The sequence below is a fragment of the Rhea pennata genome, chromosome 12 (assembly GCF_028389875.1).
Source record: "Rhea pennata isolate bPtePen1 chromosome 12, bPtePen1.pri, whole genome shotgun sequence".
NCBI classification, from domain to species: domain Eukaryota; kingdom Metazoa; phylum Chordata; class Aves; order Rheiformes; family Rheidae; genus Rhea; species Rhea pennata.
In genome coordinates, this window is record NC_084674.1 from 89,103 (window position 1) to 105,841 (window position 16,739).

General features: G+C 42.5%; 1 protein-coding gene across 4 annotated transcripts in view; it reads left to right on the forward strand.

Annotated features, from left to right (window-relative positions):
* The first annotated feature begins 657 nt into the window (after positions 1–657).
* The window catches only part of FGD5 (FYVE, RhoGEF and PH domain containing 5), a 118,141-nt gene continuing 102,059 nt past the window's right edge, over positions 658–16,739 (forward strand). For all 4 annotated transcript variants that reach the window (XR_009959648.1, XR_009959647.1, XM_062585174.1 and 1 more), the window contains exons 1-2: positions 658–815; positions 9,004–11,896. Coding sequence is in view for 2 of the 4 variants with exons in the window: in XM_062585174.1 (XP_062441158.1) it covers positions 803–815; positions 9,004–11,896 (2,906 nt within the window). In the remaining 2 variants the exon portion in view is untranslated. The remainder of the gene's footprint in view (positions 816–9,003; positions 11,897–16,739) is intronic.

Genomic DNA, 16,739 nt, shown 5'->3' on the forward strand with positions numbered 1-16,739 from the left:
AGAAGGGAGCAGTGCAGCCTTGTCTGGGGGTTACCGACTAATGACACCCCCAAAACAGGCAGCAGGGCTCAGCCACAGACTGCCTTTGTTATCTTCATTGAGCTGGAAGCTGGTTCTTAGGCCAAGGGAACGAGACACCTGTTTGGGGCTACCTGAAACTGCTCGAAGCAAGCATGGCTTGTGTGTCAAGGACTGTCCCTGGCTCCCTTGCGTGCAGACACCACTTCAGTGGGAGATGATGCCGGCCCCCAAGGATGCCCCTGACTGGGAGCAAAAACCGCAGCTGGGCTTGGGGGAGGACAGGGGGTCACCTCTGCAGGGGGTGCATGGGGCGGGGAGAGCTCCTGTCTCACGGGGGGGCGGGTGTAAAGTGGAGCAGGACAGAAGAGTGATGGGTGAAGGGGGAGATAGATGGAGGGGGAATGGATGGAGAGGAGATAAGGAGGTGGGTGGCGGTACGAAGGAGTGAGCCGCCCGCTGCGCCTTTAAATTTCCACGCTGGAGGCACCCCGAGCCGTGCCGCTCGCCCCCCCGCCTGAGCCACGGGGCTGCGTGCGCCGCGGCGCGCCGCGCGGGGCCCAGCGCGGGGCAGGGCGGAGGCGCGCCGCGGCGCTGACCGCCCCCGAGCCGGCACGGCCGCCCGCCCAGCCCCGCGCTCGGGTGCGGCCGCCCCCGCCTGCGCTCCCCGCGCCCCCAGCGGGGCTCTAGGGCCGGGCGCGTCCGGCAGGGGCGAAGGCGGCGGCGCCCCCGGGACCATGCGCTAAGCGCCCGGGGCATCCAGCGAGCAAAGTTGCCGTGGAAGATGAACAACACCGGTAAGTGCGCAGCTCCCCCGAGATGGCTCTCCGCGCCCGCGCATCTTTCCTCCGCGGTCGGCAAACGCTGGCCGGGCATCCTTGCTCCGGGACCAGCACCCTCCTTTCCCCAGCCCGGCACCGGAAGGGCGCCCCGTCTTCGGGGCCGCTATCCCCGGGCCGGCACTCCCCGTCCGGGCTCTCCCCCTTCGCGGCTGGCAGCCCTCGGACCGCGTCGCGGCCGGCACCCTTCCTCCAGGCACCCCCGTGCAGGACGGGCGCACGCTCAGCATCCCCTCCTCCCCGCCGCGAGACGCGCCCCGCTCCGCCGTGGGGCACCGCGCCGCCCGGAGCGGGCCCGGGGCAAGCGGCATCCCCGCGGCGAGGCGGCGACTCCGGGGAAGCCCAGGCTGGCAGATCAGGAGGGCTGAAGAATGCGGCTCTGCACCCGCTTGGACACATCCAACCTTGCACAAAGCCCCTAAGAAATCTGTTATGACTTCCCTTCGGAAAGTTTCTTTTGGGGGTGGTGCTTTTTTTTGTAAAATTTTCTCTCCAAGGCAAACCCAAACCTGTCCTCTCTCCCCTTGTTACTTTCCTCTCCCCTTCCCCCTCCCCCCCCATTGGAAACTGGGAAGGGGAAAAGCACAGGGGATGAGGAGGGCACAAATATTAAAGCCAAGATTTTCAACAGTTAAAAAAATTAAAAGATGTCACTGCAAACTGGGGCAAACTGTAAATTCTCCACCAACCGTATCTGATACGGGTAAGGCATGTGTTTAAAAAGTGTAGCAATCCGGGAGACAATTGCTATTGACTCTGGAGATACTTAGAAAATCTAATGTTGCACCTAGAGGTAAAGAGGAAGCAAAATAGTCGGTCCCTTTGTGCTAGCCCTACAGTTTTCCATGTTTTCCTTTTCCATAGGGTGAATGTTGTTGGGCACTTCACTTGCATGGGTATACACTGAAGCTCAGCGATTGCACTGCTAGCTACAACCGTCATGTGTTGGGAAACTGTGAATCATTGTTTGCCAAAACATAGGAACATAGGATTGGAAGGATCTTCTGGGTCAAATCCAGCCCTCTGTTGTTGTACCAGGAAGTCATACCACCCCTTTGAGTTTAAAGTAAAAGGTTCTCTCTCCCCTTGGAAGGGGGAGCAGGACACCTTCCTCTCCCACCCAAGAACTGGTGACATTTCTATTGTGTTTTCTGATTCTGTCTGGACTGGACTCCCTCCCTCCCAGGAGACAAACTCATTTGAAGGTCAAGTGAGCCAGCCAAAAATTGCTTTAGCCATGACGCTCCAACCTCTCGTTCTCCATCTCTCCATTATTTAAAACAGAGCAGTTCTAATCTGATCCTGATCTCAGTGAAGTGCAGTGTAAGGAGTATCAGATGCATCCATTTGTAAAGTCTGAAATTATTAGCGGTCTTCATTGTTCGGGAATGTAGGACTGAATGGGACTACTTTCCTTACCAAAAGAGTACCCATTGCTACAGGTCACAAGGCCATATTAGACCTTCTATCAGTTCATCAAGTTGTACCTTAAAACAAAACTTTGTAAGTAGCTCTCCTGCTAATCCTCTCAGGTGGTTGAGAACCGCTTACCCTTGCTAGTTCTTCTCGTTTCCAGACCAGATTCATGGCCATTTATTCTTTCGATTACATTGTCCTTTTGCTTAAAAATAGTTCTTTTCCTCTGCTGGTGTTTACCTTCAGGTTGTATTTATAGAGTGCTCATATCCCTTCTCAGCCTTTGTTTTGTACATTCACACAATGCAAGGAATTTCTCTCCCATCAGTCCAAAACAGAGCTTCCCACTGAATCTGAAGGAGAGGGGCATTTATTAACTGGCACAATTCAGGGACCTGCATTAGTGATTTCTGTGTTACACTGAATACACAGCACCACTAAACAGTTGTGCATATGAGGTAGCCTTGATCCCACCAAAGTTAAAATAAAGACATACAGAAAACAGTGAAGAAGATACAGATTATTCTCAGAGATTCAGAACTGATGTGAAAAGCAAGATTAAGCAGTCCACGTAAGGTCCCAAGAAATCTGTGGTAGAGACAAGAGCCAGACTGCCATCTCCCAGCCTCTAAGTACCTATTTGTTTCCCAGGTGCTGAAATGATACTGGCCAAAGGAGAAATGTACAGCTGATAGACTTCAAATTGTTCAGAGGCATAAACAGACTACATATTCTTTCAGCTGCTATGGAAAGTAATATATGGAAAGTTACCATATGCCCCTGTCAAGGAATTTTAACCAACATCTTCTTTGGCTCCCAGAGAGCAATGTATGAAAGAACAGGCACATATAAGCTGTCTGCTGCAGTGAGAGCTTCCTGTTGTGAAATCATATCCAGTTTGGAAATACCACAAACATTTTCAGTTATGTTATAAAGAAATACATGTCAGTAGCTTAAAGAAAGGTATTTGAAGTGTCATGCATTTGTTTTTTTCTTAGACAACACCTCCAGCCCTTCAGATACTTGTACGCACAGTCTACTAAAGACAGTGAAACTGCTGGAGCATTTGCAGGATCAAGACTTTGGAACTGAAACTCATCCTTTCCTTTCACACTAGGTTTTTTATTGCTATGATCAGATTGTCTTTAGATTTTACCCTTTCCTCAGCAGTGTTTCTCTGTGGGATGCTACACTATTGTATTGTATTTACAGATGGCTGCAATAAAGTTATATAGTAAGAGAAATTTGTAAGCTATTGATCTGACATACCAGAGTCATAGTGCATTGATCTGATCAGAGAGGACGGATTCCAGTAACTGTATAGTACAGCATTTATATCTGAGCAGAGCGTGATGTGCTCTGACAGCCCGGCTGCTAGTAATTCAATTAAGATTTGTAAGGAGACAAAAATCCCATTGAATAGTTACTACTGACTATGGGTCTTACTCCACACCAGTGGAGCCTTCTTGCTGTATATGGAGGGCTTTTGATTACACACTTGAAACATATACTCTGATAACAGAGGATAGATTTTTTTCAAAAGCACCACAATGATGTAGAAGTTGAAATTCCATTTTCATGAAGGACTGAGGCATTTAGGAGCCCACATCCTGCTGGCCTGTTCAGGACCTCAGCTCTGAAGAGCCTAAAGCCCGAACTCTCAGAAGATACTTATGCATCTAGTTGCTGTTCAAGTCAGTGTGGGAGCTGGTACCTAAATCTGGACTGAGGTCCCATTCGAAAGGGAGACTTACAAACACCTTTTCTGTTTCAAGTGACTCCTCTGCAACTGTTTTCATATCTTATTTAGCTGTTGCTGCTTTGAACTTTTCAGTTCTCTCTGACAATTTGAAGTAAGTGATGGATCTACACACTATAAAACATAAAGATTTTTGCAATGAGTAGTGTGAAATTCATGACATCTCACTTATTTACAATGCATCCTGGGGTCCTAGCAGTGACAGCACTGGTGTTATATGAGTAGAACCCCTCAAAGGGATTATACTTTCCTTGTAAATCATTCTACCCCATCTATTTCATCTCCAACATATTGAAGTAGGTTACAGAGCATATGCTGTCTACTTACCACAATTTGAAATGGCACTAAAATGGCTTATCTCCATAGGCAGATCAAATACTACCTCACTGGCTGGCCTGGACAGCAGATAGAATTGTAATTACAGATTGGAACCTACAATTCTTGCACTGGAAATGAAATAAATGAGTTTTAGGAGACACTGTGTTTTGCTTGCTTTATAGTCCTGGCAGCATTAATGTAGGGATTGGTGCCCATGTTCTAGCCAGGCCCAAAGCCACTTCATCTGCAAAAAGCTGTTTATTTCATTTATAGCAAAACTGCACATGTTGTTTTGATAGGAAGCTGTGTCTACCATTCAATCTCAGAACAATTTCTTCTTCAACGAGGCAAGCCATGGTCAAAACATAAAATCATGTGTTGGCAAAGCTGAAACAGATACAGGTAGAGAATTTCTTCTCTGTCCTGCTTTGTAAGAACTTCCTGTTGTTTTTGTAGGTGATATATGGAAACTCCTACCTTTGTACACTGCAGTCACACTGTTTCCATGTGTTCCCTTTTGCCTGTGGCCAGTTACTGTCCCTGGCATTATGCTTCAACATGTGAGCTCACCTGCACAGGGCTTTCTCTTTTTTTTTTTTTTTTTTTTGTTCTCCATTGATGCAACACCTAACCCATGTGGCTTTTGTCCATAGTTGAAGTTCTTAGCACTGTCATTCTCCAATGTGAGAAATAGTGAGAAATATCACGAACACGGAGGCCATTGGTATAGGATTGGTTTTTTGTTGTTTCATGTTGTTGGCTAATTTACGGGACAGAAATGCTTCCATGAAATAACTTGTATAATTTTTGGTTCAAATCTCACATGTTACTACAGCTATAGCAGCGTGCCAAGTGATATATAAATAAATGAGTTACCACTTAACTGATACTCTTGAGGTTGCTTACTTCCCTTTCCTCAATAGTGGGATTTTGCTCGCTTAAAGCGTGGAATTTGATCCTAGTCTTTGGAGGAAGTTACAAATTTGCTTGACAAAGGCAACTGCACAGATGCAAAGACGTTATGTCTGCATGGTATTTTAGTACCACATTCTGATTTAAGAGAAAAGCATTTATATAAGAGCAATAAAGTATGGGTTAATTAGATTGAGGACTGGCTAACTGACAGTTCTCTGGAAGTAGTTATCTCTGTACACTCATTAGATGGTGGCATTTATAATGCAGGGACCGGGAACAGGTTGATGCTGTTCAACACTTTCATTGGTAGGCACACAAATAGAAAAGCATCCGATGACAAAGTTCATTTAATGATGCAAGGACTGGTAAAATGGTAATTAATAATGTAGGCAGGGCAGTTATGTGAAGAGAACTGGATTATTAAGTTGGATCCATTCAAACAAATTACATTTAATGCAAAATATAAAGCTATCAGTTTAGAGAAAATGAATACAGAAAATGTAGCCTTTGGAAACAATTTGGAGGTTGTAACAGACAAGCAAGTCAACTTGACGCAGTAACAAGCTAATAGAGAATAGTGAGGACTGGCTCTAAGAGAGCACAGAGCTCTGTATCATCACAACCCACTCTGGAATGCTTCCTACATGTCTGTCCCCTGTATTTTAAAAGAGCTATTGGAAAATTGGAGAAGGTTCAGAAAAAAATCCTCAAGAAAATATTTCAGGACAGGAGAAACTGTCCACCTGCAAAGATTGAAAGAGCTCATCTATTCAATTTACCAAAAAAGAAGATTATGTAAAAATGTATTTGCAAGGCAGTATATGTCTTCCCAGGAGAAATACTGAATACTAAAAAGGTCTTTAATCCAGGGGAAGAAATGGTAACAAATTCCAAAGGCTGGAGGTAGAAGCCAGACTGCGCTAAGTAGAAATAAGGGCTTTATTTTACAAATGAGTGATTCATTACGGGAACAAGGTATGGAGGATTCCAAGACAGATTCTCTACCTGTTGCTGTCTTCAGACCAAAGCTCTCTGGAAGACAAGTTCTAACTTTATTCTGGTGCAGCTGATTGATTGAAATTGCACAGCTCCTGATCGGAGCTGAATGAGACTTTCTCATGCCCTTGTCTAAATATTCTCCCTCTGCCTTCTGTATCTTAAGCATCTTCCACCTGTAGTGTGGAAGTCCTTCTTCCTGGGCAGAAACAGTGAGAAGCAGGTACTATGTGCATCCGTTTCCACTGGGTATCTAGGTTTGGTGCCCTCTCATCCCACTGTTGCAATGTCGTCCCTCCATCTGCATGGTAACTTCCATCTAAAAGTTCTGCAGATCCCTGAAACTATGCAGTACATTTCTGCTCTCTGCTCTCAATGTTTCTCCAATTTTAACATGTCTGAGCTGAATTAATGCCAAAGGAATGAAGAAACACAGTCCACAAAGTTCATCAGTCAGCAAAAGCCACTTTCAGCATCCTTAGAGATGCCTGAACTAGACTGGCACCATTCATGGCTGCAACTGGTGTCTGCGCCAGAGAGCTAAGTCATTCCTTAGGCTACCATCAAAGACTATGAGCCTGGACACGTCTACAGATTTCGCTGCAAATGTGGAAACTCATTGTTCAATTAGATCTTTGGACCAAATCCAACTGCTCAGTGTTTCTCTCTCTTTTTTTTTTTTTTTTTTTTTTGGGGGGGGGGGGGGTTGATGTGGTTCCCTATAAGCCTTAATCTAGACTAATTCCCAAATTTGGAGAACATTTGAATGTGTGTAGTTGCAGTCTTTGGGACAATTGTGCATTGTATAATGTGTATTATTTAAAAGAAACGTTTTGACAGTTAAAGCTGTATGGGTTGATTGCCATTCTAGGAGAGGAAACTTGGAGGTGGGGAGGAACAAGGGAAGAACTATACTGTAATTTTATGCACACCATGGCAGAAATGAAACCTTGTTGAAACATAGCTTTGCCCAGAGGAAGGTGGGTAAGGAGAGGAAGCTATCCTTGTCAGTACAAGGAAACATTGAACAATAAGGGGAGGAGCAGGCTAAAGAAATTCCTATTCCCCAAGAGTTTCCTTTTAAGCACAAGGTGGGTGTGTCTCACTCCAACATAAAACACATCCTAAAATAAACATGCATAATTATTTGTGAACATACACATTCCTTATGGTGCAATATTGTTTTTGGCCATTCAGAAATTACAGCCAGATCCTTTTAAATGGCTCTGACACCAAAGGAAGCAGAAATTGAAGCAGAGTGGGACTGTCCTAATCAAAGGCAAATAGTAGTCCTTTGTGCTTGACAAATTTGCTTTCATTTCATTAATTGTTTGGGGTATTTTTTAATTTTTAAAACGTTTGTTTATTAAAAAACCATAAAGAAGACCAAAAGACCGAAAAGAAGAAAGAAAATTATTTAAGGAGATAACTGATAAGCAGTTATAAAACAAGTAAGGAAGAAAACAGAAATGGCCAATAGTTGGCACAGTGGGAAAGAGTAGGACACAATGCCTGTTGTTACCATACAATGAACAGGGTCCATTGTGTAAGTTCTTGTCTGCTAGCTATGTTTCTGAAGGTAGCAGAAGGAAAAACTCAAGATTAATTGATTCGATTTGGTAGATAAGGGTGAAAATGCAGACTGTGCTCAGGATTTGTCAGATCCCAGGAACAGAGTAGGTAATACTTGTGTCCCACTCTTGGATGGACATTTCTAGGAAAAATAGGTCATAGACCAGTCAGGAGGTCATAAACATAGTCTTCATTTTACAAGATAATTCACTTTTTAGAAATATATTTTGATGCTCACCGAAGACTGTACTTGCAAGAAGTCCTGGCATTTACAGAGGGATGGAAGTTCCTTTGACTAGAGAAAGGAATGAAGTTACACACTGAAAACTGAACTTGAATTGAAAACAGTAACTTTCTTATTTTGGATCATAACTATTTTATTCAGTGCATTATGCCTCAGCTGCATAATCAATGTAAAGCATTAGCCAAGCTTTTAGCAAACTATCTTATCCATTGTAATTACTGCTGGTTCACAAATAAAATGTAACTCTATTTTTTGTTTCCATAGTAAAGGCAGATGAGAAGATTGTGTGTTTGGCCACCAAGAGTTCATGTCAGTTTGGCCAGGTTGAATTAATTCTCAATCTGTTGATGAAACTGATTTTTTTGACTGTTGTGTAAATTCTGCAAACTACACACTGAATTAAAACCCACTTCTATGAAATGTTTGTACTGTGTTATGAGAACAGCTACTATGGCCAAAAAGCTCTCTCTCTCTTTTTTTTTTTCCCTTCCCTGCAGTAAACCACTTCAGCACTCTTGAATCAAAGTGTTTATACTTAGCTCAGGGCAAACAGATTTCTGGGGCAGGTTCAAAGGGGCTCTACTGTCATTAGTCCTGCTGAGTGCCAGAGATGCTACCTGTATCATGTGACACACCCTTGGCTCTTCAGCTGGACATCTTTATCTCCCCCAGAGTGCTTGGGTTACATCTGCTTGAGTTCATCTATGACCTTAAACCATGTTCCCTGGTGTTGCAGCACCACACGGAAGCACAGAGAGTATGCTCTGTGCTCATCTCTCCATCAGTTCTTTTCTCAGAGCTGGATCTTTCACTAGCTGGACTCCTTCTGTATTAGAAGTTACTGGTGTAAGATAAAGTCAATTGTGCTATATACTCTGGTATAAGAAACTGTGATGACTGACATGGCTTTTCCCTCTTTTTTCCAGAAATCACAAAGCCACCACTAGCACCAAAACCAAAGATTATTGGTCATCTTTCTCCAGTAGTTGTCTCCAAATTTTCTCCTTCGTTGCCAAGGTCTGATATTCTTCATAACCCAAATTCTACATCTAGGGGTCCCAAACCACCTCTTGCTCCCAAGCCAAAACTCTCATCTGACACTGAGGGCAAATTCAGTGTTTATACCAATAACAACTTAAATAAATTCTCAAATGGGAAACTGGGATGCCGTGATGGAGACCTGTTTGAAGGAAATCAATATAATGATGAGTGCCCAGAATCTGAGGTGGATAATGAATACATTGTAGTTCCTGAAGCTCAGCTGATTAGCAAAGACTATAATGACTTGGAACATGAGCATGACCAGAGCCTAGACTGCTCTGCGGAGAATGTAGTCTTGGAAACTTCAGAAAAGGCAGGGAAGGAAGAGGATAACAACACTGCTAATGATGAGGACACTGGCAATCTAGAAATCACTGAAGCTGAGCACGACAACCCTTCAGATATTGCTGAACTGATGGAACCAGACTCAGAAGAGTCAACCAGAGACTGTGACCATTCCAAAGCACTTTGTGAGGAGTCCTCAGACACTTCTGATGTGGATTATGATGCTTCCAAGGATGAAGATGAAGATGTTGTAAATGACTGCAGTGAAATCAAAAACAATTTGGAGGAAACTTTTAATAGTCTGCAACTGGTTAAGAATTCTGGTGATTTTAAGACTGACAATGATAACATTCTGAATAGAGATGAGGATGAGATAGGTGATACTTGTGAAGACATACTAATGATAAAGTTTCTAACTGAAACTTTAGAGGAGGGAGATTGGTGTCCAGCACATGATGGTGATCACAGTGCGCAAGAAGAGCTTGACTTGAACATGGAAGAGGAGTTAGAAAATGAAGGCTGTGAGGGCCCTAACATGCTGCCCAATGAGGCCGATAAAGAAACAGCTCCCAGCCTGGAACTGACGGAAAATGAACCCAACACTGAAGATGGTTTGGGAGACCCCATCCATCCAGCTGCAGCTGTAGAGGAGGAAGCAGACCCAGATGACCACACTGACACAAACACAGAAAATACTAGTGATGGCTGCCAGATTACTGAGAGGAGAGGCGAGGAGGAAACATCAGAGGCAGCCTGTGAAGCAAGTGAAGACTCCGAGAAAGGAGAGGAAGAAAATGTGAATGCAGAGAGTATGGATAATGGTTGTCAAATTACTCCTTTTGAGAATGAATGTGGTGAGGAAATACCCCAGGAACTCTCAGGTGAGAATCTACAAACACATGGGACCTCTCTGGACAAAGATGATCATATCTTTGTTACTCTCCCTAATGGTCCAGGGATGGAGTCAGAATTGGAAGATGTGCTCACTGAAGAGCATAGTGAAAGTGTTGTGGAAACCTCTGAGTCAGATGAGCTGCTCCTTAAAGACAGCAAGGTGGAACCGAATAGCCCCCATCAAAGTGTCCTAGATCCACCTGAACAGATCCCATTTGAAGAAGAGTTAGCAGTCTGTGAGCAAGGCAAAATTAATGTAGAATCTGAGAGCAAACAAGTCTTACATGAAAATTTAGCAGTTCCTGAGGTGGTCATTGAGCCTGAACAATCAGAGGAAAAAGAAACAAGCCGTGATTCTCTAGATGACCCTTATGTGCTTCCTGCAGAGAATGAAATCCCTCATGATGGACAAACTGATTTAAGAACCGATCACAGTAAAAGGGATGACTTAAATATGGATGATGAAAACAACTTGCTACCCATAGATCGTAAAAGCATTGTCACTAGAACCCGGTCGCTCTCTGGGAAAATGCCAGGCTATGTGCCAGAAACAGTTCCAGAAGAAAATGGGCCTGATACAGATTTGCCATCTTCCCACAGTGGCTCTGGGACTAAAGATTTAAGCAATAACTTACTGTCAGTGGAAGGAAAACCAATGGAAGTCAACAGGGCGCTACCAACCACATCAAGATGTTTTATTTTATATCCTCGGTCTTACTCCATTGAAGGGAGAGAGATGCCTGTCTCCATTTACAAAGAAAGTGATGGCTATGTACTGGACGATGGTAGAATAAAAAGGACAGAAGACAACTTGTCTTTGCCCTGTGTCATTGGTTCCTCAGGTAGTTTTTCCCAGAGAAATCACCTTTCATCAGGTGGTGTATCTACTCCATCCTCAGTTGTTGATATACCACCTCCTTTTGAACTTGCTTGCATCACCAAAAAGCCAATCACTAAAAGTTCCCCTTCACTTTTGATAGAGAATGAATCACCTGATAAGTATTCCAAGAAAAAGAAATCTTCCTTTAAGAGGTTCCTCACTCTAAAATTCAAGAAGAAAACTGAAAATAAAATCCATGTGGATGTTAATGTTTCATCTTCAAGGTCCTCATCAGAGTCCAGCTATCACGGACCTTCAAGGCTGATAGAGCTGGACAGGAGGAGCCTAAGTAGCTCACCTCAGCTAAAATCACATGCAGGGAAGCTCCGCATGTCTGAGTCTCCCTCAGCTGTTCTTTTTTATAAGGATGGTAAGAGAAAAGGAACACCCAAGTCCTTCAGCAGGAGCGTGTCAAGGGTGGAGTCCTTCGAGGATCGGTCCAGACCTCCTTTCATGCCACTCCCATTAACGAAACCTAGGTCCATTTCTTTCCCCAATGCTGACACTTCTGACTACGAAAACATTCCAGCTATGAGCTCTGACTATGAAAATATACAAATTCCTCCTCGAAGACCCACCAGAGCAGGAACTTTTACTGAGTTTTTTGAAGATCCCAGCAGGGCATTATCTGCTGCTAATGAGAATGATGGCTATGTGGATATGAGCAGCTTCACTGGCTTTGAGAACAAGCAACAAACCACCAACCAGGAAACAGAAAGGTACTGTAATAAATTATTATGTAAGACCTGCTAGCCTTGGCTGAACAGGCAAGTTCTCCCCTGCTAGGTATCATAGGCAGATCCTCTATGTTGCTTGGCTTATCCCCGTCAGGAAAAGCTTATAAGAACGAGTGGAAGAATACAAGATAAGCCTTTATCAGTCAGAAAATAAAACCACCCCCAGATTAGCATGTAGAGAAACTCTTTACCTTATAAATGTACACTGACAAGACCAGTGGAACTGGATCCTATGGTTAGCAGATACAAGCCAAAGAGCATTTTAAAATACTTGTTTTACCCAATGGATCTAATTGTTGTGGCCTTTTTTTTTGGATTTCTTGGATTTCTTTGTTCTTCTGTAAGAAATATTTGTGACTTCTTAACTGAAATGAAAACAGACCCCATTTGCCTGGAGGGGTCCTAAAATCTCTGCTTGATTTTATTCCTGTCAATTTTTCTAGGCAACTGTGTATATATACGTGTGTGTGTATATATGTACATCTATATAGTATAGTTTATATACATATATATCTGTTCAGTTATATATATGTATGTATAGTATATATATGTATACACACACATATGTGTATATATACATAAAAAATTTGTCTGTCGAAGTACAGCAATTAAGTATAGACCAGAAAATCCCAAATCACAAACTAACCAGCCCAGACAATTACTTTCAAAATTTGCTTAAAAGCCTATCATTATGAACTCTTGACAGAGCTTCTGATTTCTGAATGAATTAAATGTCTGTCTGAAATCATATGCATTGCTAATAATATAATCTTTCATCTGCATTCTATTAGGTTATTCACAAACAAGAAAATGTTCCAAAACTACTGCTTTTCATAGTTAAATTGGAGCAATGCACTCAAGAATTTTTAAATAATATTCCATCATTACCTTCCTATAGTTGGATTATCGCATACAATCAGTAGAGTGCAAAGATGTAAGGAAGAATGGTGTTTTTCATTAAGTTCATGGTAAACAGGTAACAGAAAAACAAGGTGCAAAGCAAACAAATGAAAAGGAATGTCTTTAATATAGTCAGATTTTGTTAGAGTGGTGTGAGAGAGAGAAAACTCTTCAAAGCAAGGTTTTCGTGTTCATTTTCATACATTCTCCTTATGAAGATTTAACACTGTTTCTTTGCAGTATTATTTTTCTGGTCCTCTCCCCTGCCAATGTGAATGGAACAAACCATGGGCATTTTACACATCCCTCTTTCAATACTTCAGACCTGGGTATTGACAGAGCTATTCTTTAATGCCTCTGAATGAGTCTCCAAACTGCTTCTCAGATAAGAGTGACATACAACGCTCTGTCTCTTTGGAAGAAGCAGGAACTGAGGGCAGCATGGAGAAAGATGTTGTGTCAGTGCTTAGGCTGTTGACCCTAACGTGCTTGAAACTGAAGTGTCTAGGACTTGTGGTTTAGCTTTTTGGAGATGCTGGGCTGCCTACGATGTTGGGAGCTTGAGTGCTGCTGATGTTGGGACCCAGTGGAGTACAGTATAGCTTCACAACATGCACATCTCCAGAGCAGTGCTCAACAGAAGTTGTCTTAGTCATACTCCTTTCAACAGCTCGTGTTGTGCCCAACACACTGACGTTTGCTCTTGGAAAAACTGGCCAGTTCTTTGTGCCAATGAAACACCGCCCATTTTGGGTCATTCTTGAAGAACGAAGTTAAAAATACTAAAACTACGTAAATTGCTGTGACTTGGGCCCATTTAAGAACTTCCTGTGGAAGCTTGTTGTTTTAAAGGGAGAGCCAATCCAAACTGGTTCAGGAAGTCTCAAGGTCAAGGCGTGAACATAATTTTTCAGGCTGCTGCTTGTTATGCATGCAGTTTCTGCTGTCAGGAGAGAAATGGAGGCTCGGCTCCCATGAGCAGCCCCTTTACGAAGGCAAATGGGGCAGAGAGCAATACACATACGTCTCTACTGAGATAGCTATTATTTGCAGTATTTGTGAGGATGTTTTGGACAAAGACCTGCCTGAAAAGCTTTGATGAAATACAAATCAGTAATACACATCCAATGGTATAACATACTTAGAGAAACAGGTGTTATGTGCTAATCCTAAAGCAAGGCAAATCATGTAAGTACTTATACATGAGCCTATTTACACATACATAGATGATGTATGGATAAGGATATTTTATTTCCTGTTAAAGCAGTTCTGCCTAAAATATCCCTCAATGCATTTACACTTTATAATATGAATACCTGTCAAACACCTCTACCACAGCTGCACTGGGACAATAATGGCTTCAAATTTCAGCCTGCTTATATCCTGAGGTTTATTTCAACCATTTGAGAGTACGAGTGTGTTGGATTAAACTCTTGTAATACATGAGTCTTGAGCCTATGAACTCTTTGGTACATTCCCCTGCAGAGCATCGATATTTAGCATCTGCTCATACCTCATGAAATTGCTATGTTTTAATGTATGGCCCAGAACAAATCTTTTATTACATTTCAGCAAACAGAACTAAAAAATGCTATAAAAAATTATAATAATCCAGGAAACACCACCACTATGTGTGATTGGGGAAAAGCATGGTGGGGGAGAAGGAAGGAAACTTAAAGAAATTGATGGATGAGAAGATTCACTGTTTAATTTTCTTGCTTAAAAAGAAAGATCGTGTGGAGTAGATTTAAACTAATAATTCCTAATTAGAAGCAATCAAGTTTATAGAAAAAGTCCAATAATGAAAGTGCGCTAGCAATATATCTAAATTTACACTATCATCCCCAGGATAAAACTGGGAATATTGCCCCCTGAAGGGCAGTTATTTTATATCCCCCAAAGCTATATAATATTAATAATTAAACTCAGATTCAAGTATACAATATAGATAATCATTAGCCTTTCTGTACAGTATAGAATCAATGGGACAAAATGCCCCTGACCTTTCCCAGTCTAAATAGCCTGAGTCACACTTAGCTTTCACTTGCTTTTGAAAAGTCACTTTCTACCCCTTTTTCTTTGAAGAGCAGCACTTCGAAGTGCTGCTCTTCAAACAACGAACCAGTTGTTCAGGCTGAAAGCAACAGGCAGCTGGTTCCCACCTCTTGGACAGTACAGTGCAACCCATGGTATCATCTTGACCCTCAGCAACTCTAAATCAGAGCAACTGAATCAAAGTAACTGGCTAAACTTTAACCAGATGAAAGTCAGTTAGAATTAATTAAAGTATGTTGGGACATGTCTCAAGGAATAGTTTCAGTAACCCAGCTCTGGACCTTCAAAGCACCAACTTACAACAGTGTGATAAACATCATGGGGATGGGAAAAGAGATACCTCAAATATACACCGTATTTGTCTACTCTGGTTCTACTCCCAGTGCTTTCAGGAGAGAGAGAGAGAGAGAGAATCTCTTATTAGGGTTCAGATAAGATGGCACAAGCTGGGTGTCTTAAGAACTGCATTTCCCCTTTTTGCTTTCTACTTAAGAGTTCATAATTTGGTTTTACTGTTTTTGCTAACTCTGAATCCTTCTTTCTGCTAACACGCTAAAACCCAGAGAGGAAAGGAGCTAGGGAGACAAGAGGAATAAAAGGAGGATAATTGCAACACCACAATTGATCCAACTGAGCTGAGTATTCATGAGAAATAGGCTTTGAAAGCCCATGTTACTGTCCGCCTGTACATCCCTATGTGCTCCTGCATAAAATGGTCATCTATCTACACTGAAAGAACCTTGGTCTGATTACTGGACTTTCCACCAAAAGGGACTTGCTTAAACATTTACTCTCAAACAAACTGAGGGCGGGAGTGGGGCAGTGGGTGGATCCTGGTGCTCTGCACAATTACACCAAGGTTCTTGGTACTTCCTAATAGGTCTCCAGGATTGCAAACTCATACCTGTAAGTTACTCCTGATGCTCCTGCTTTCCACTGCTCTTCTGGACATATGGCACCTATCAAACGCTTCTCAGCTTTAGTACAATCAGGAAACCAGATCACCTTTTCAGTATCCTATTCCTCTGTATATGTGCTTTATTCCCAATATCCTCAAAGGAAGGAGAAAATATCTTTAGCAGAAAGCCAAGAAAGTAGCATGGCTTATGCATGTCAAGCAAGTGAGACCTCTTCTTTAGTTGGCCAGTTTCAAGTAGGAACATGTAGGTGCTCAGAGACTGACACAATAGTGCTAGAATCTAAAGCATTAGCATTGAACAAGATGCTTCATGGGTCAGCAGCTACACTACATGCTTGCAAGCAAAGTTCTTTACACATAGCCATAGTCATGCTGAGCTTGTGCCAGGCCTAGACACAAGCCTATGTCAGTTCAGACAGACGCCAAAATCTATTCCAAAATCAGATTATAGTTACACAGCAGTATAGCCACTGCCTGTAGCTGGTGAGCAGGCAGGAATGTAAACCTCCAACCTTAAAATGGATAAAAAGCAGAGGATGAGCAGATACCTTCTCCTCTGACAGGTACTTACCTATTCTTCTGCCTCAGCACTGTGTCCATCAACCTAGATTCTATCAAATTATGCCACTTAAGTGATTATATCCTTTCTGTTCTCTGCAGGTCATCAAACAGACACTACTTAACTCCAAGACAGCATTCAGATATAGTCTATATGACTGCTTATTGCCTACCCTTCTGTAACAGACACAAAAAAAGCCTAACAAAAGCTGAGAGTAAAGAATATTTTTGAGCATTAATACCCTGCCTAAACAAAGGTTTGAATAACATGCTACTCAGAGCTTTAGATGTCCTTGAGCTTAAGGTGAAATTTAAACCATTAGAGTGAATTTTCCCCCAAATGGTAGATGTTTTTAATCAATAAAATCAAGGCACTGTATTCCCAGCTTTCTC